Source organism: Alexandromys fortis, unplaced genomic scaffold (assembly GCF_014885135.2).
Source record: "Alexandromys fortis isolate MF-2015 unplaced genomic scaffold, M_Fortis_MF-2015_v1.1 scaffold_112, whole genome shotgun sequence".
NCBI lineage: Eukaryota > Metazoa > Chordata > Mammalia > Rodentia > Cricetidae > Alexandromys > Alexandromys fortis.
Window position 1 is genome coordinate 1,278,501 of NW_026068013.1, and position 20,073 is coordinate 1,298,573.

The following is a 20,073-nucleotide window of genomic DNA, read 5'->3' on the forward strand; positions in this document are numbered from 1 at the left end:
TCATTCATTCCTCTTTAACTTATAGTCCCTTGATATAGGCAAGAACTCAGCATCCTTCCTTAAGAATTCAGAAACTGGGGTTCGGGAGAACTGGATAACCTGCCACAGACCTGGGGAGCCAGGATTAGCCTTAATCCTTTTGTGTGTGTATCCTGTCTTCATCCCACTGTTCCTCTAGCTGCACTGTCCAATGTTGACATCACAGAATAGCACATGCCTGAGAGAATGCCTCAGATAAGACGCCTCCATCTTCAGAACTTATCTTAACCGTTCCGATTATTTAACGTTTAACACCATTCTTCTGTTTGTTTTTAGGTGACACACATATATCCCCTAAAATATCAGTGCTGTAAATTTTCATGAACTGAAGCAATCCATTAACAAGTGTACAAAATTATATTTACACATACAAACACACATGTTATTCAGTAAATGAAGCATTTTCTGGCTCCAAATGCTCAGAGTTCCTGCAACAGTGCCCTTAGCTGGTTTAGGTATTTAAAGCGTGATGATAAAACCAAGACAATATTAACTTTGATCTATGTGTATTTAATATCATTTTATGTCTAAATGTTTTGCCTTAACAATTTAGTAAATGTTTAGAACCATTTAAAACATCAAATATTAAGTTATCTTATTAAATATATCAGTAACTTCAACAATTGGAAAAATAATTGCCGAAATCTTGTCTACTGACAAATTATATAACCGCCTGGCTGATAGGCTCTGGTTTTCTTTTCCGTGCCGTGCGTGACGAAAGGCAGAGGATGAAAGAGTCATCGTTCTACTCGCTGTGCCTTACCATGTGGCAAATCCCACAGGAATTTGTCAAGCTCCAAGTGACCCATGAGGAGTTTCTCTGCATGAAAGTCTTGCTCCTTCTTAACACAAGTGAGTACACTTATTACTTTACTTTTTAACTCACAGGGTAACTGTAAAAAATATAGTCATACATACCAGCTATAAAATGTAGATCATAACTCTGAAGGAATAATCTCTAATATATTGTCTTTGACCTTAAGAAAGCATTTTTGGCCTTTTTTTTTTTTTCATTTTTCTTGGTCAGTCATACAAGACTAAAATAGCCTAGCTGATTTCTTGGTTTTACATGAAATATAATCACAAACTTATTTACTTAATTCAGTTTTACAAGCTAACTAATATAACATGAACACAAGATATGCTTCCCATTATTAAACCTACCATGCACACACAGAAATATTCACTGTGCAACACATAGACACTTGTTTGGAACTATTCTCAGGGTGTGGGGATGGTTTGACTGTGACAGCAAATGGCCACAAGGATCACTGACTTGGTGCATCTGCAGTGTGTGTGTGTGTGTGTGTGTGTGTGTGTGTGTGTGTGTGTATGTGTGTGTGTGTGTTACTCAGACAGTCCCAGGGCGGGGGAGGGTGGTATACAAGAAAAACTCAGGTTTCTCCCACTTAGTGGCCATACTGTATCATATAACTGGAGTCCTCAGTTGCATTCGACTACAAATGAACACATAAGGAGTGGGTGGAAGTTTGGGTGCAAAAGTTGGGAACAACCATGGCAGAAGGGAACAAATGAGGACAGAATTTGTTAGCACGTGGTATACACTAAGCCTTTCTGTACCTTTCCCACCCACCACAGGTTCAGTCTGCAGAAAGATAATTGATGCTTTGATTTGCAAGAGAGTCACAGGGAATTAAGACCTCAGGATGGGCTGACGTGCGCGAGTATCTTTCTCTGCATCACAGGGACTTCTGCTAGCGGCACAAATCTCAGACAACTGAGGAAGGGGGGTTGGGATGAGAAGGAAGAGGCAGTTCCTTAGACTAGAGAGTACTCTCATGGAATCCCCACGAAAGTACTAACATGTCCTATGTATCTTAATGAAACTTTGAATAACATTTTGGCCAGTGGGGAGAACTGCACAGAGTTTGGAAAAACATCTTAGATCTAATGGGATAAATAAGCAAGCATTACAGAGATATGAGGGGAATGAATGTCATGTGCTTCTTATAGTCTAAGAGATGGATGGATGCATTCAAGTGTCACACAGCTATTTAAACACTATAGTCAACATATCATAAGTTAATAAATAGCAACAATGTTAAGAGAAACAGCTTCATATTTAGAAAAAACATCAGTTTATTTTGCTCAAAAATATAGATATATATCTATATATCCAGATAATTTAGTTAAATGTAAATGTTAAAATTGCTTAAAAACAAATGAAGAAATACAAACTTTTCAAACATCAAATAGGAAATACCTTTGTAAAACAAAAATTCCAAGTCTAGACATATGGCCTGGCAGTCAAGAGGGCTAGTGCTCTTGCAAAGGACCATAGTTTCATTCCCAGCATTGCTGTAGGTGGCTCACAGCAGCCTGTATTTCTAGGCACAGGAAATCCAACACCCTCTTCTGGCATATACAATCACTCACACACAGTATGTATATGCTTTCAGATACACACAGGTATATACCTTCACACACACACATGCAGGTAAATAAAAACAAATTCAAACAAACAAAATGGGAAAGTTGCAAGGGAAAGTTTGATAATCTTATCATTATCAACTTAATTTCCTATGTGCCATAAAAATTAAAGCAAAACTTTAGGAACAGGTAACAGATGGCACACAAGCTCTAAAAAAATTTTCTAATAAAGGGGTTTAAATGGAAAAATAGTTTCATATTCACATGTCAGTGTGAGTTAGCTATAGGGATTTGTTTGGAAGCTTAAAGAGAGGTACATGATTTTGAAATAATTACATTATGGAGTAACTGAAAAGAAGAGATTGTAGTGATCGTAGGCATGCATGTCATATATCTGTATGGTTGTAACACAAGAATCAAATGTTCATTGAATATTGCGAAAATTGCTCATGAGAAATCCCTATGTATTCAGGAACTGAGCAGCTGAAAATTGAAAACCAAAGAGTTATTGCTTTGTTCTCTCTTTGGTTTGTATCTTTATCCAAAAGAAGAAGGAAGCAGTCAACACTGAGGAGTGGGAGAAATGGTGGATTAAAGACCTTTGGTAGCTGTGTGCAGTTTTCTTTAATCTGAATGCACTTTACAGAAATAATGCAGAGTAAAAATCACAAATGTTGTCGGGCAGTGGTGGCGCACGCCTTTAATACCAGCACTCAGGAGGCAGATGCAGGAGGATCTCTGTGAGTTCGAGGCCAGTGTGGTCTACAAGAGCTAGTTCCAGGGCAGGCAACAAGTGACACAGAGAAACCCTGTCTAGAAAAACAAAAAAATCACCAATGTGTAGTGTCTTAATTGAGGAGGTTTTGAATTTTCCTCTTGGCAATCCATACATGGCTCCAGATAAAGCTCGCCTGAGGCTGAAGGTTCACATGCAGAAGTGCAAAGAAAGAAGCAGTGAAGGCAGAAAACGGTGAGCTCTGGAAGCAGTGAGGATAGAGGGGGAAAGTGGAGTGAATATATGAGAACTAACAATTGTCATTAAGATCCATGGAAAATTTGTAGGGAAAGGAGCTAAGACTGTGTGTGTAGCTCAGTAGTAACAGACGATGCTCAGTTTGGTCTGAGCACACAAATACACAAAGGCAGCCCTCAGGAAAATGCTGAAATTTTTAGTTTGTTGTTTGTTTTGTTTTTAAAGTCAGGGTGTCTCTGTAGCTTTGGAGCCTGTCCTGGAACTAGCTCTTGTAGACCAGGCTGACCTCGAACTCACAGAGTCCGCCTGCCTCTGCTTCCCAAGTGCTGGGATTAAAGGCATGTACCACCACTGCCCGATGAAAATGCCTAAAATCTTAGCAAACATAGATGATGCTCACTCAGTGTCAGCACACAAATACTGACCCAAGGAAAATACCTAAATTATTAGCAAACATATGGCAAGAAGTTAATTATCTTTAAAGAAATAATAAAACATGAATGCCTAAGTTCACTATTATGTGTTACTGTTGTTCAGAAAGTGTTGAACACTGCAATTAAGTGATGATAAACGATAGCTAGAAGAGCTGTTGGCTCGTGTTATAAACCTTGCACTTGGAAAGTAAAGGAAGGAGCATCAAGAATTCAAGGTTATTTGAAGCTGCATAATGAGTTTGCATCCAGTCTGAGCTACATAAGATCCAGTCAGGAAGGAAGGAAAAGGAAGCCAGCTAACAGCTATGGATAGAGGAAAGAGGAGACTGGAAAAACTATTGGAAATATACCAAGAAAACAAAGTAACTGAGTCAATGAATAGAAAATGAATTGTAGTGATGTTTCACTTGTATTCAGCTTGCCTGAAGATCAGAGAGTAAAGTAGCCACCCTGGTCAGCCTTACAGACCAGGCAGTGGTGGCGCAAACCTTTAATCCCAGTAACCACACTAGTTTGCCATAGAACCCAGATGGTAGTAAAGCACACCCTTATTCCCAGCCCTAGAGAGGAATATAAGATAGGAGGAGACAGCTCACAGACAGTCTCATTCTGAGATTCCTCAAGGCAGTATCGTCATTTCAGACTGAGGTAGATGTAAAAGCCAGTGACTGGCTGTTTTGCTTTTCTAACCCCAATATCTGTCTCTGGGTTTTTACTAATCATGCTACAATGAATAGTTAAGTCAATGAATATAAAGTAAATATTGAAATATGACCAGCTTTCCTCACATCAGCAGGAAAGCAATAGAAAGTGTCATGAAGCAATGTTAAAGTTACAAAAAAGACAGTTTTCAAGATCAATCTTAATAAGAAATACTTGAGATTTACATGAAGAAGACAAAACTATATAAAGAAATCCAAATAATTGTTTAAGAGAAAAAAGTAAAATAAGAAGACCCAGAATGGGACCATAAGTCAAGTAAAACAGATATCTGAAGTAAGACTATAAAATAATGCCAAGGGCTTTTTTGAACAAATGCTACATTAAATGCATAGTTCATAGATACAAGTCTGAAACATAAGTTGTTCATATATTATTCCACTATTAAAAGATTTTTACATCCTGATTTTACTAATTGCACTATTATTTACCTATTTAAATTTCTCTGTTTAAAATTGCTTGTATGTGTATGTATATAACTTAGAAACTATATAAATTATATGCTACTTATCTAGCTCAGAAATTCATACATTGCTAGTATCTTTTTTTTTTCTTTTTTGAGACAGGGTTTTACTGTGTAGCCCTGGTTCTTATGGAACTTGCTGACCTTGAACTTGGAGGTCAGAGCTCCTCTGCTTCCCCAGTACTGAGATTAAAGGTGTGTCTCTCCACTACCTGGTTTCTTAGTGTCATCTTTTTAACATAACTGCCACTTTTTGTTATTTCTATGCAGTTCCTCTAGAGGGATTGAGGAGCCAAAGCCAATTTGAAGAGATGAGGTCAAGCTATATCCGGGAACTGATCAAGGCGATAGGCTTACGGCAGAAAGGGGTGGTCCCCAGTTCACAGCGCTTCTATCAACTTACAAAACTTCTTGACAGCTTGCATGATGTGAGTATTTTGTTTTTCAGATGATTTGGTGAGAATTTTGTGAATTTCTTTAATCTCTTAATTAATTAAATGATAAATTCTGGGTCTTGGGTAGCATTTTTCTTTTTGACAGTCTAGGACCCCAGCCTAGGGTATTGTGCTGCCAACACAACCTCTCAAAGCATTCATGGAAGCTGATATAATCTAGATAGTCCCTCTTAGGTGTGCCCGAAAACTTGTCTTTTGGATGATTCCAGATCTTGTCAAGTTGATGGCCAATATTAGCTGTCACAGTTTGGTTTTTCCAAATTCTTCATAGTTGGGCTTTAAAAGACTATAAATATCATGCCATTGTATTCAATGTTGACCTCACAAATATCCTTTTTATTAGTGTGTATATAATTTGGGGATAATTTAATGGACAGTACAAATTATCGTATTTTTTCAGAATAAGTTATAAAGTGTGTTTTTGCTTCAAAACATTAGTATAGAAGGTAACACTCTTGCCATTCTGAGTTTATTTGTAAATACTTTTGCTGATGGCACTCAGGGAAGAGCTTCATGCTTTCCGAGATTCTACTCAAGACGTAAAGAAATCATAAGTTCAATGATTTACATTCCTTCTGGGTTACTGTTCCTATTCTCTACTGTGATAAGCAGCCCAGAAATGTTCAACCTGGAGCTAGATTAATAAAACTTGACATATATATCATATTAGAAACCAGTTTTTATTGCTATTGTATAAGAAACCACATAAAATTGGCAGTCAAAGACATAGAAAAACTGCCTACTCACCAGGTCAGCTTGTGTGCCTGAATTATGAATACTTTATGAAGTTGATGAGCTAATTGAATTAAACTTTTATAGTACAAATCAGAGAATAAAAAGCTTAAAAAAAGAAACTTAGAGGATAAAGCATTAGTACAAAATACAGGAGAAAAATTCACAGAGCCTCAAAGAAATACTATGGTGCTTTGCAAAAGAAAAAAAAATGAAAACCTTCAAAAAGGAACATTTATCAAAAAATCAATTCATTAATTAAATAAATCAATAAACAAAACTTTGGGGCAATTAAGTGCAAAATCAAAGACATTAAAATTCAACAAGTCAAGAAACACAAAGGATATTCTCAGTAGAAAATAATTTAAAACCTAAAACATGATAAATCAAATTTCATTCCCAAATTCAAATTAATAGGAATTTATAGAACAATGAATATAGGAAAATAAAGGCCGGGGAATTATCATAAGAGTTTCTCAAATAGAAGGCTATGAGTTCTCTATTTCTTACTTTTCTTTCTCAGTTTTGAGGCAGGGATTTGCTATGTAGCCCATACTGACCTTCAGTGGGTAGCAGTCCTCCAGCCTTGTGTCCCTTCTCCTTGCTAAAGATATGAATTTTCTAAATGTAAGGGACAAGAATATGGGCACTGCACAGTTCATCCAAGGTACACTATAATAGCTCAAACCAAGAGTGAGAAGAATATCCTAAGCGTACCAATCAGAAAAGAAATAACTCCCATGCACACTGCCAGCATTCTGAATGAGACTGTATCTATGGCAGTGCCTGAGCAGTGTCTTCAGAGTCATGGGTGAAAGGAAAACCACCAGTCAAACAACCAAACAATTGCAACACCACCATCAAAGCCTGCCATGCACAGAGTCTTTCAGAGGACATCTTAGATATAACCTTTCCTGAGAACTATATTAGGATCCCTTCCTTTTGAACAAAAGCTGTAGGCAAAGCAGATTCAAGCCAGGAGGTATGTATGGTGATGCCCCAGCATAATAACTGAGAGGAACAATAAGAAGCCTCTGCTTATTGCTCCATTCTTACTGTGACCAGTAAGACAGCACTAGACCCTAGAACACCAGCTCCAGGGTGAAAATGGGGCTAGGGGATTGCTACTATGCACAATCATGTTGAGGTGGTGTTCATAATCCTGACAGAGAAGTTGATTGTGACTTTGTTTCAAATGGAGAGAGAAATAAAAGAGATAAGATATAAGACAATCAGATACTGCAAAATAAAAATGAGCAATGAAAGAAATAAAATTCAATGCATCAGGAAATAATTCTAATCTCCCTAGTAAAAATGTAGGATACTGCTTTAGCCAAAATTGGAATGTAACAGTAGAAAGATGTCTATTGAGGAACTCCTGGATTTTGCTTCTGTTCTTTTGTTTGTGGTCAATCTTGCAGTAGTATGAGACTTTTAAAATTGTGTACATAACATAGTTCATTAAAATAGAAGTTGAGCCTGTTGGTATAAGCCTGCATCTACTCAGTGATGCTTAGCAGGCAAGTGCAGAAAGCTCACAAATTCACAGAATTCACTGAGCTACAGGGAGAGTTTTCAGTAGTCTGGACAACTTAAAAAAAAACAAAAAAAAAAATAAAAAAAAAAAATATTAAAGAGAAACTGGCTGAATTACTCAGCGGTTACAGTCCTTAGGTCACACACCTGAGACCCTCAGTCTTATGATTTATGTTAGGTTGCTGAAATAGAATCCATAAATTGTTGTGTGCAAAAGCCTGATTAACAAATAGGATTTATAAAATTATTGCATTTTGAAAATGTATGCCTTTAAGTATTTGCAATACTATGTGTATGTCTACAAACGTGCATAAAAAGAAAAAATGTTGAAAATTAGATCAAAGTGTTCACTTTAGAATATTGGAATGTAGCTAATTTTCATTACTTTAAAACATTATACATTGGGGCTGGAGAAATGAGTTAGCAGTTAAGAGCCCTTGCTCTTTGTAGAAAACCTGAGTTCAGTTCTCAGCATTCACAGGGCAGCTCACAACCTCCTGTAACTCCAGTTCCAGTGGCCCTGATGCCATCTGCTGGCTACCACGGCACTGCATGCAAGTAGTGCACACACATAAATACAATTACTCACACATATAAGACAAAAATAAATCTCTAAATTATGACCAGCACACTCCATCGGGAATATAAACCATTTCCCGTCATTCTAGAGAGTGGAGAGTTTTCTGCATGTTGGGAAGAATGAACAACTGGACAGGTTTCTCCAGTGTTAAAACAAAATAAGTTATGGGGTTTCAACAGTGTCTGCGTTTATTGCTTTTCTCACAATATCTACCCATTTACTAAACCAACAGCTCGTGAAGCAGCTCCACCTGTACTGCCTGAATACATTTATCCAGTCTCGGGCACTGGCTGTGGAATTTCCGGAAATGATGTCTGAGGTTATTGCTGCACAGCTGCCCAAGATCCTGGCGGGCATGGTGAAGCCTCTCCTCTTTCATAAAAAGTGATGTGTTTGCCTTGTTTGCTTTACAAAAATTGAATCTTGTGGTATGTCTGTTATGTCTTAGGATGGTCATGTCTTGTGTCTTTATAACGTCCTTCTGAAAGCCGTCCATGTATACATATAATCCTGTGTCGATTTATGAGAAACCCTGGGAGATTCTGATTTTCTTCTGTAATGCCTAAGTAGAGTTTTGAAAGTGTTTCATGTACCCCTATTTTCGTTGAAAGTTTATTCAGTTAAAAAGGACTAAAATGTATTGTGTATGTAACTATATCTCATCTGTGTTATTTCATACTTTTCAGGTGAGAATTTGTAACTTTTACACCTAACAGTTAACCAGTCTCCCATAGAGAGGAAAGCACCCCCACCCTTAACAATAAATCATACGTGCCACTACTGGATAGTTGGTGGTCTCCCAAAACTGAACCTTTAAAATGGTAGTCGAGGATGTAACCTTTCTGTGAGAAAATTCATAACCTGAATTTTCTCAAATTTTCAAAGAAGTTTTAATGCAGAAAAAGGAAAAAGAAAAAGAAAAAAGAAAAAATGAAACAGGAAAACAGAAAGGGAGCTGGAGCTGGTTCACGTTTGTGAAACTAGGCAAACTGTGGTTGGAAGCAGACCTATGACAGAGGTAACGCTTAGCTAGCAGCTGTGCACTGCTGAGGAAGAAGACGCCTTCTAATAAGGCCCTATGAATGTCAGGAATCAGGAGCTCTCTTCTCTCACGGGAATCCGCAGTGTTGGCTGACCTTGTAGACTCAATCGCCCTTGGTAGGTCCGTGTCCTTGCCAACATGGGGGCGTCTTTCCTCCAATCCTTCCTTTGCCCATCTCTTCTTATTAACATTTTATCAAACAGGCCTTGAAGGCAAGAAGAGAAAATGTGAGGAAGTAGGTCTGAGGGAAGGGGTACACACCTTTAATTTCTTGGGAATAACGTTCTTTTTTAGGGAAATGTAGGAAGTGAATCTCAGGTGGGAATGCTTTTAGTGCCTCTCTCTGAATCTGAAAGAGATGATTTAGAAATAGACCAATCTCAGGTGGAAAAGTTTTGAGTGCCTATGCCCCAATTCCGAGTGAGTTGCTTCAGGAAATCCTAGATACTTGCTTGAAATAATACAACCAGGTTCAGTGATGATAAAACACACAATTCATTTTGTCATTTGTACTTAAAATTTTCATTTGAAAGACAGACAATAGTTCTTTACTGAAATTAATTACTGGGCATCTGCTAGTTTAAAAAAAGCTCACATGTGTATACATGCCAAGTTCACACAAGTGGTAAGTTCAATAAAAGTCAGTTACTGTTTGCTTTGATTAAATCATTAATATCAGTTGAGTCATATTATATATATTTAATATATACATATATGTATATATACAATAATTTCTCTAAATTAACAATAAATTCTCTAAATTAAGAAAAAATAACTGGCTATGGTGTATCCATAAACAATAAATTCCTTAGTACATTTAGAAGAGAGATTAAAATAAAGACCAATCAGGACTCTTGACTTTGTTAATTTCATACATGAGGAAATCATACTGGCTTACCGGCTGCACAGCACATTGGTCAGAGCAGCCAACCAAAGCTTTACCCAGGTACTGCAGCCATCAGCTTTAGTAAAGAGACTGCTCTTCCTCACTGGTCTGCATGGCTTCTTCTGCAATGTGTCTAAGGTACACTAATCTTGACTGGTTCTTCATAACCCCACATATGTATGCACAGTCTCTCTTCACCTTTCAGGCCAAAGGATCTGATTCTGCTATTTCCTCACTGAAACCTGTTCAGGGACTTCCGCTCAGCCATCGTCTACACATCAGAATTTCCAAGTGGACTTTGAAAGCACGCGCACGCGCGCGCGCACACACACACACACACACACACACTTTTATTTTTTATTCTTTTTAATCTTGGTCTACATTCTTAAAAGTTGCCCTTTAATTTGTCAACTTACTATATGCTGCCATTATGTTCCTTTGTCGGCCAGAGTTTCTCCACTCTCATTCTTGAGCCGGGCGCGTGTCAACCTTCAAGACCTGTATTGCTTCTGTAGAGTCTTCCTCAGTCGGCCGCACAGTGATTCATATTGAGTGCCCTGTGGTTGTCTGAGTTACAGTAATACCCAGCTGCACCGCTCAGATGGTCCATAGGTCTATGGGCTGTGATGAGAAAAGACCGTATGTTTCTTGGCAGAGAGTGGACTGTGACATTTGTTCCCTTGCTGTGACTTCCCCAATCACATTAAGAAACTTCCCATGACTTTCTCAATCACTTTACCTGCAGCTTTGTTTCTCTTTATTTCTAATCTGTGTTTTCCCTATCCTGTGATAGCTTGCCTTTTCTTAACAACAACATGGTAACATATTTTATATGTATTCAGAACAATAATCTGTTTCCTGTTCTAAACTTTACAACAGAATGAATGGAATAATATTTCCTTCCCTATAAAAGATTCTAAAATAGTTATGTACTCTTCCATTGTTTTATATTGCAAATATCAATGTAAAATTATCCCCTTATTTCTGATTTTATTGAACAAATATTTTTGAGTCCCTACTATTAGTGTAGGAAAATATGTTAACAAGATTAAATAGAACCTGGAGCTAGAGGAAAATTATGTGTAACTCAAGAAAGGGACATCCCACGAGTAGTGTAAATCTAGTGATGCTAGATAGAAGGCCATCAGATACTTATGGGATATATGAGTTTCATTCTTCACATTTGATATGGGCAAGGCATTATTTATGTACAATTTGAATGGGATAAATTCCAGAAAAGGATAGTATTTTTAATTAATAATTATATAATCTAGGCTACTGTCAGCAATTCATTTGCTTTAAATTGGCATGTGCATTGCTTTATTGGAAAAGTCTTCAATACCATTTTCCACAAATATAATCACAATAAAAATATTTTTAAGATCTGCAATGTAGAATACTTAGGTAAAATTTTCTTCTGTGACTGGTGTATGAACTGTGAGAGATTGGTGAATGAATGTAGCCAAGGCCAATGTCATGAGTTCTTTTCCTTAAGTAACGGCCCCCGGAACCCTGGATGCAGTCCTTATCAAGTCCTTTTTCCACTGAATTAAAGCACTGACTGGCTAATAGTTCCCATTGTCTACAGCACAGCCTCAATTCAAGCTATTGAGAATTTCATAATTTATTTCAGCTAAGCCCTGTTGTCTTCAGGACTGGGCTTTATTATGGCCCTTGTTTTGCAAATGCCTAAAAATATTTGATATTCTTGATCTTGATCACCATCATAGTTTAGATATCTAAACACCAGGATTTACTATTTAAGGCTAAGCTTAGAAAGAAAAACATTCCCAGAAGAACATGACATGACCAAGTGGAAGTTACCTCATCGCAGAGTCTTTTCTCTACCATATCAGCTATGACGACTCCATTCCTATCTAGTCATCGTAACCTTTATCTCCATCCTGCGGGTCATGTTCTGTGGGCTGCTCTAGAGGAAATTACAGCAGAAGAACACAGGCTCTATATCATGAAATACTTGAATGATACTGAAGCCGATTTTGTACTTAATGACAGATTTCCTTTACAAAGGTTAGAAAAACTGTTTGTGTCTCAAAAGATGATTGTGGACAGTATCAATTATTTTGTGCAGCTATTTGTTTCCAGTGTTTAAAAACACGGCACCTTAGTTAGGCCGTACTTTTTCATTGTGCTTTTTGACACTGAACCTTAACTTTTACTCCTGTACAGGTATGAAATAAAATATTTTTTACGTAGCCATGGTGCATCAGCTTGTAGCTTCTAACTTATTTCCAAATATAGAGATGGACTTAATGATGTATATAAAGGGCTAACCTAGTACTATGGCCTCTTCTTGGTCATTTGCTGGCTACATGAGTGTAAGCTAGTGCTGCATCATTACACCTTACCCAACTCCTTTGCAATTAATAGGCACAGGGTATATATAAGCACACACACACACATTCAGAAATGTCAATCGCTATAATTCCATCTTCAGCGTGCCAGAATTTTGGTGATAATTTTATCAAACCAAATGCTTTCTATAGCAAAATCAGGGGTCTGGAAAATCTAATTGTTTTCCTTCTCCCACTGTTTACTATGAAATATTTCACTTAATTTGAAATGTATTTTTTTCTGAAAAAAATATAGTCTTTTGAGTTTAGGGCCTGTTTCATAAGAAATCTAAAGAGAATATCACCCTTTGATCTAACATCTAATAATAGTACTTAATTTTTACATTTCTCAGTAACTCTTTAAAATCCAGACAGCTTAATTTGAACACAGCTCTATACATGCTCTATACTCTTGTCATGGGTTGAATTCCATCTATAACATTTGACAATGGGCTCTAAAACTCATGATAAAATCAACTCCCCAAACAGCATTGTTATTTGACAATGCTGAGGATCTCCCTACCTGCTTGATCTGATGGCTTTAATTCCTTTGATAACTACTACACCTTCAGATTTTGCTATGAATACATAGACAATTAGCATCATTTCTATTTGCCCTTATCAATCAGATAGCAGGATGAAATATGAATCCTTTAAATGTCTTCAAAACTCCATAGCCTAATATATAAGAAGCACTCAAGACTTGAAAATATGTTTTCACAGTTAAAGATACTGTGGGTTCTTTTTTTTTTTTTACTCTGTCATTCAGCAACCCCTCCCCAGAGGCTAGAGAGAGCTGGACAGGGGGTAGACTCCAGGGAAGGCATAGCTTTCTCTGTCCTGTGATCCACCTCTTAAATGTAGGAAACATCTTCACCTTTCATATTCCTAAAGTAATTCAAAGACAAATACTCTAGAAAAACGTGTAAACTCTCAAGTTCCTTGCATGCACTAGACTAGATCACAGCATAATTTTCGTTAGCCGAAGATCTCCAGGGCTCTGTGATGTTGCACCAAGCACAATGTCTGCCTCTACCTTCAGCCTGCCACTTCTTTAGCATAACATTATTTCACACACCCTGGCCTTTAAAGTCAAAACAAGTAGAGGGCCATAGAGCAGCTAATTGTCCACCCACAGAATGAAATACACAGTCGAATATAAATTACACTCCACATCGTGATGTGAATCAAGGCGAGCAAGACCTAAACCATCAGATTCAGGTTAGACTCGGGGAAAGTCCTGCAGACTACCAGGTTCCTGGACCACCCGTCTCCAATGTTAGGTCTTCAAAACTAACGGTAAATGCTATGTGTGTTAATCCCTTCCTGGAACCCCAGGACTGTGTAGGCTGAGGCAGGATTGCACAATCTAGACTAGCCTGGCCACACAGTTAGACTTTGTCTCAATTTTTAAAATAAAAAAGCAAAGAGTAGTTTCCTTTCATTATTTATCCTTCCCTTCCCTGGGAGAATTTACACATTTATGGGGCACTGATGATGAGTTAAATAGCAGTAACAGCCCGGCTGCTGCAAAGGGAGGAAAACAGGACCGCTCCTCCTTAGTGTGGACAGCATTCCAAAGCCGAGCTCTGGCCAGGGCTGGAGGCTGCACCCAGGCTCATCCAAGCTCCACGCAGCTGGGGAGTCTGGAAAACCTTAGCAGGATTGCTGGATGGGTCCCAGAATGTCAGCCTCATGTTCGATTTACTGGCTCTGGTTGCCTTGTGTCACGCTGACCTTATTGTTAAACACAGGTTTGTTTGCCTTCTTAAGACTCTTGGCAAAATGGGGAGTGCATTATTTTTAAGCTGGGTGAAAGCTTTCAACTGACAGGGCACTTTCGGAGAAATGTGGAGAGGGCAGCCATGGAGGGCCACTCTGCAGCCCTTCAGGGAAGCTGAGCCAGGCTATCAACTCTCTGGTGCGACACTGGCAGCATGGCCCATATTTACAGATATAAGTAAAATATATAAGCAGCATTTTAAATAGTTTTCAGGAATACATTGTAGCTTACTTTTTGACTGCCTTTTGAAATTACTCATCAACCCCAACTGTAGCCAACTTTTCAAACACTATTTTAAATAAGACACATTTAAATATGATTTTTCTCTTGCTGGGTCCATATGAAGCTTAGCACATCTTTGTCTATGATGGCTATTTTTCTTTGAATTTTTATTATTAGTTATTTTAACCAGCAGAAGCTTAAAGTATTTTGTCATTGAAGGTAACTTTTGCTATCCTCCTTGCCCTAATTTGGTTTTTGAAGTGTCTGTTCAACAAACTGTGTTTCTATTACTAAACAACTGTTCTGTTTGTTTTCTTAAAGTCTTACTCAAATACATCCCAGTTAGAGCTGCTGAGCCATGCAAAAACACACTCAATGTGATTGGATTTTTTAAAATATGGACTTAATTTGATAAACACAAATTTAAACTTTTTAAAGTAGGAAACCAACCAGTGACCTTCTGTCACAGCATTCCTGAGCTGGGTTGGCAGTTAGAGATTTGAGGTCAGTGAACATTAGGGAGCGTTAGCTTTACCTCCTCCTAGACCTCCGTGACTCACAAGGGAGACAGAGAGGAAAGTGCGTGTGAACTAACACCAGCGTACCCCATAGCTGTCAAAGGTGCATTCCGCTCCTCCTCGGTGGGGCAGAAAGTCTCCCAGAATTTCACATGGTAAACAGCAGAAAAGTTCCACGGGTTGCCTCCTGTACTCGTCATTTTCATCACTATTGTATTGCATTCTGACACAAATGTTATGTTTATTATAACTCTTCCGGGGTGCTTGTAGTCCCAGGAAAAATCAGAGTTGTCAGGCCTCTATTTTTAAAGTACTTTTAAAGAATAGAAATTTTCATTTTTATTTTTCTAAATCGATGCTTTGAAACAGACAGAGGGAACAGGCGAGGGCTCAGAAGGAGGAGTGTTGCTTCCCAGGTCAGTTCGGAAGTTCCCTGACTTGAAAGTAAATATTGTCCCCTTGGTTATTGAACAACATTCATGGCAGGATAATGCAAACCCCGAAAGGTGATGTTCCGCGCTAACTGTATAAGAGCTGTTCGAAGAACTGCCAGCCATTATCCTAACACAAAGCTAAATATGCTCAGAGCTTGCTTAAGGAGTCTCTCACTGTTCTAACTTGAGGCTATATAGTTTAAGAGGAAAGTCACCAGTCCATCTATATATCAGCTAACTGAGTTTTCTAAGATCTTAACTTCCTACTTAAAAGAGAGAAGAAAATGGCTAGAAGCAAATTATCTACTTCAACTCCCAAAGTTAATCAAAGCACCATTTTTACCTGAAACTGCCAGCTTTCCAAAGACTTTATATCAGTGCATCATCGCTAGTTCTGCTGTGTCAGTATAGGAAAAACCAAAATGGTGTTGGTGGTGATTGTGACAATGACGGTGACGTTGAAAAGTGTTACATTGGGCATCATCTTGGTCTCAACTGCAAGCAGCGAGGAACTGCTGGATTCTGGCAGTGACCTCTTCCCTGAGGTACAGATGGATAGAGAGGACAGACAGATGATTTGACAGCTGGGTATCACTGTGAATGAGAGAGTGGAAAATACACAGGAAACTCTTAGACTAGCTGAGTCCAAGTGGGCCGAGATATCCTCTAAAACATTGTGTGTGAAGTGGTTGAGCTTAGCATGCAGACAAAAAGAAAGGAAGACGACTCCAACCTGTTAGCAGTAGAGGCACAAGGGAAAGGGAAAGGCACACACATGTGGTGCTGACAGAGCATGGAACCAAAGCTGAGGATGAGACTCGGGATGAAATCTAAGTCCCAAACATCTGTGGCCTTTGTCTACCACATTATCTTAAGAAGACATGATTCCGTGTGAGCAAGAACACAGCATCCTCTTTGTGAGTGTACTAGAGAATTTCCTTCTGCAATAAAGATGGTGGGCGGGCTCTTCCTGGAGGCAGGGAGCATGTTTTGAAGGGAGTTGCAATATTCTCTGAAATGATAGGTCATAAACACGAAGAGCTACGGGTGATTATGACCTCTTTAATTTTCCAGAAGGGTTTAAAAGACATAACAGAGAGGAACTGACACAATGACGAAGCTAGATGAACACACCAGATAAAGTTCTGGACCGGAGACCAGATGCCTCATTGTTTGCCTTCTGGGTTGAAACTGAAATTCCTCATCAAGAAAGAAGATAAAAACTAAGAAACTTAAGTTTTACTAACTGCTTGAATCCAAATGAGTACCCCAACAAACTGTACCCTTCTCCAACATCCCCACTCACCATTTTGAATACCTGCGACCTCAAAGTACCAGTCTAGGAACTTAAAGAGAGCCAAAATAGCTGCAAACTCAGCCAATGAGAACTAGGGACACTGGGCTGCAGACAAATACAGAACAAACATGTCCAGTGAGTAGCTACCTCTTCAGGTGCCCCATCCAGTACCGTGGCAGAATAGAACAGGAATAAAAAGATTAAATACCTGTTCAGGGTCTTGTCTCATGAACTATCTGAGGAGCATGGCATCGGGGATGAGGAAGAAGCAGATGAAAATAATCTGGGAAGTAAACGTGATAGTTAAGGCCTAGTTATCTCTTTTAGTTCCATAGGGCACTGGTTACCTCACTCAGTTCTTATCAAGGCCTCACCGTCCACCTTATTCACACTAAAGAGAGAGCAACAAGGAGGCTGAGAAGTTTTCTATGTGGGTGGTGGCGGTGGGTATTGGAGCCTCCTGGCCATTCTTCTGGCACTTCTTCACGTCGTCGCAATTGCAAAGGTGTCATCTCCCGCAGACATCTATGTATGCCTTGTAAACTCGTTGGTTCTCTGCTCCAGCATGGCAGAGCATTTTGACTGCTGACATGCTACTTTCTAATTTTTGCTAGCTGAACAGATTTCTCCTACATGAGTTGGTTTTCCTACCTGGCCTCTTCCATAGAGTCACTTTGTTCTTTGCAGAGAACTGTGGCTTTTGCTACCTGCTGGCGCTAGTCAAAGCATAGACTTCTCTGAGACATTGCTGTCTATACAACTTGAGTGAGCCCTAGCCACTATGTTCATAAACTGCTGCCTTGTCTAGGTTATCTGTGGACCACATTGTCTTCTTCAAGAGAAATCTGACATTCTTGCCACACCTACAGCCGCTTCTTCTCTTTCTCTTCCTGTCAGTTGCAGGTTTCTGGATCTGAGGTGAATTCTTGTCTTATTCTTTAAGAGCTACCTGTGATCAAGCTTAGCTTTGTTTTGTTTGATTTTGAGACAGGGTCTTACTATGTAGCCCTGGTTGTCCTAGAACTCACCATGCACACCAGGCTGGCCTCGAACTCACAGAGATCCACCTGTCTCTTCCTCCTGAGTGTAGATTTAAAGTTGTAAGTTACCATGCCCAGCATGCAACTCAAGGTCTATATGTGTAACACTTAGGGGACTATTTTTCTTTTAGAAAGTCTTGCTCTGGTCTACTCAAAGACCAACCCAGGAAGTCAGAAGATGAACGCTGACTTTCTTTAAGCATTTCTCCGCGAGTGTGTTGAAAAGGACCAATGTCAAAAGGCCCAACACACATCGATGCCCTTCAATAAGCATATGCTGGGCAGTTCTTTGGGAATTTTTATTGAAGATGTCTATCAAGAACATGAAACGCCCCCTTCATCTCAGTGCCCATCAGCTTTCCTCCCATGGGTGCTGGAATGCATGGAGCTGTGAAAGGCAGTGGCTGTGGGCAGCACCTACCACACCCCCTTTTAATCTAATGTCCTCTGCTTCCCTTGGGATAATTTCACTGCTTTGAATGCCAACTTTCACAATTCAAGCTGAAGTTGCTGAAAGGCTCTGAGAACTAGACTCTTCATGCTGGTAAAGCTAGTGTTCACGGCTGCCCAGGCAGAGAAAGTCATCATGCGCTGTCGTGCCCAGGCTCTTCTCTGATCTTTTTTGCTACTGCCCTGTTTTAAGTAAACAGTGGGCCCCTTATAATACTATTCAGTACACTTAGATATTTAGTCTCACATCCTTAAGAAAAGTTATACAAATATGGCTTCTAATTTCTGAGTAGGAAAGAAAATATTTTGAAATTTATTGGCAGTTGAGGGGGTTTACTAGGAAGGGAAAGCTATGCCCCTATCTGTGAACCCTGGCACTGCTTCCCTGGAAATGGCCGGGAGATGAAAGTAAAAACTGTGCAGTCAGCACCAGCATCATCATCAGGCACTTCTTTCCGCCTATTAGGAAGAATCACACAGCGGCTCTGCCAGGAGTGTGGACTTCAGAGGAAACCTTGGTGATCCCTAAGGAAAGTTAAGTCAGTCTATCCGCCTTGAGTGGAGTCAAGGGCTCAACAAGCTCGGCTTTGAAATTCATCTTTAGATGATTTTTTTTTAAAAAAAATGGAAATTTAAATGATTCCTAGTGTAATAGCATGCAATGATAAGGAATAAACTCTGTGGAGGTGAATTGAAACAGCCAAGCCGCACTGTAATTACATATCAAGTGCACATGCATAGTCAAGGCATGGTTCTCATGTTTAATTCTAGCCAGAATTTCAGCTTGCATAGGACCATATATGGCATAAGGGAGGATGTTAATATGGCTTGGTGATGTGCATTCTTGATAAGCAGTGCATTTTAATAAGGCAAGGATTGGTCCTCAAGACAGTCAAACTGAAGCCAGCTAGTTGTTTTAATCATAAAGATTAAAACAAACACAAAACAGCTCATTCTAGTATCTAGTGAGATACAATGATATATATATATATTGATTACTGTGTTCAAAATGTGATAGTCGTTCTTCACATATTAATTGTCATAAGACATTGTGAATTAAACATTAAAGGAATAGATGTAATCTAATTGTTAAGACTATTATTCTGCATTGGTTTCATTAAAATAATCCAATTTAGTAATGTACTATAAATAAATGGTAGTCAATAAATAAAATAATTGCCAACAGTGTGTGTGAGCTGTGCTGGAAATTTGAAGACAAAAAGATGAAGGGGTAGATTCCTTGCTGGATGTTTATTTAATTAGATGTCAGATATTATAGATTATAATAAACATATTTGTTTAATTTCCATCAAGCAAAAGGTTGGAGAAAGTAGAATGTTCCATCTGGTTATTTGATCACAAAATGTTCTTACAGCATAAAACATTTATTTCTTTTATTCCTGCTGAGCACTATGATTTCATATTAAATGTGTCTCAGTTAATAATGTTTTAATAATGTCGAGAATCTTCCAATTCACCTATGAAGTGGTATGCTGTGTATTTTGTAAATACTGATTACAATTATAGATAGGGTAATTCTTATCGAACTGCTGAATATATAAAGGAAAGTCTGCTGCCCATGTGCCACTGGGGCATGCTTGTAATTCCCAGACTCGGTAAGCAGAGACAGGATTGCTGCGGGTCTGAGGTGAGCTTAGACTACAGCATAAATTCTAGGCTGTCCAGGGCTTCATAATGATTCTCTGCCTCAGACTTCAAAAAGA

General features: G+C 38.8%; 1 protein-coding gene across 1 annotated transcript in view; it reads left to right on the forward strand.

Moving 5' to 3' along the window:
- The window catches only part of Pgr (progesterone receptor), a 59,412-nt gene extending 46,936 nt beyond the window's left edge, over positions 1-12,476 (forward strand). Inside the window, exons 6-8 of the mRNA XM_050162193.1 lie at positions 761-891; positions 5,291-5,448; positions 8,556-12,476. Of these exons, the coding sequence (XP_050018150.1) occupies positions 761-891; positions 5,291-5,448; positions 8,556-8,711 (445 nt within the window). The 3' untranslated portion in view covers positions 8,712-12,476. The remainder of the gene's footprint in view (positions 1-760; positions 892-5,290; positions 5,449-8,555) is intronic.
- Positions 12,477-20,073: the final 7,597 nt, after the last annotated feature.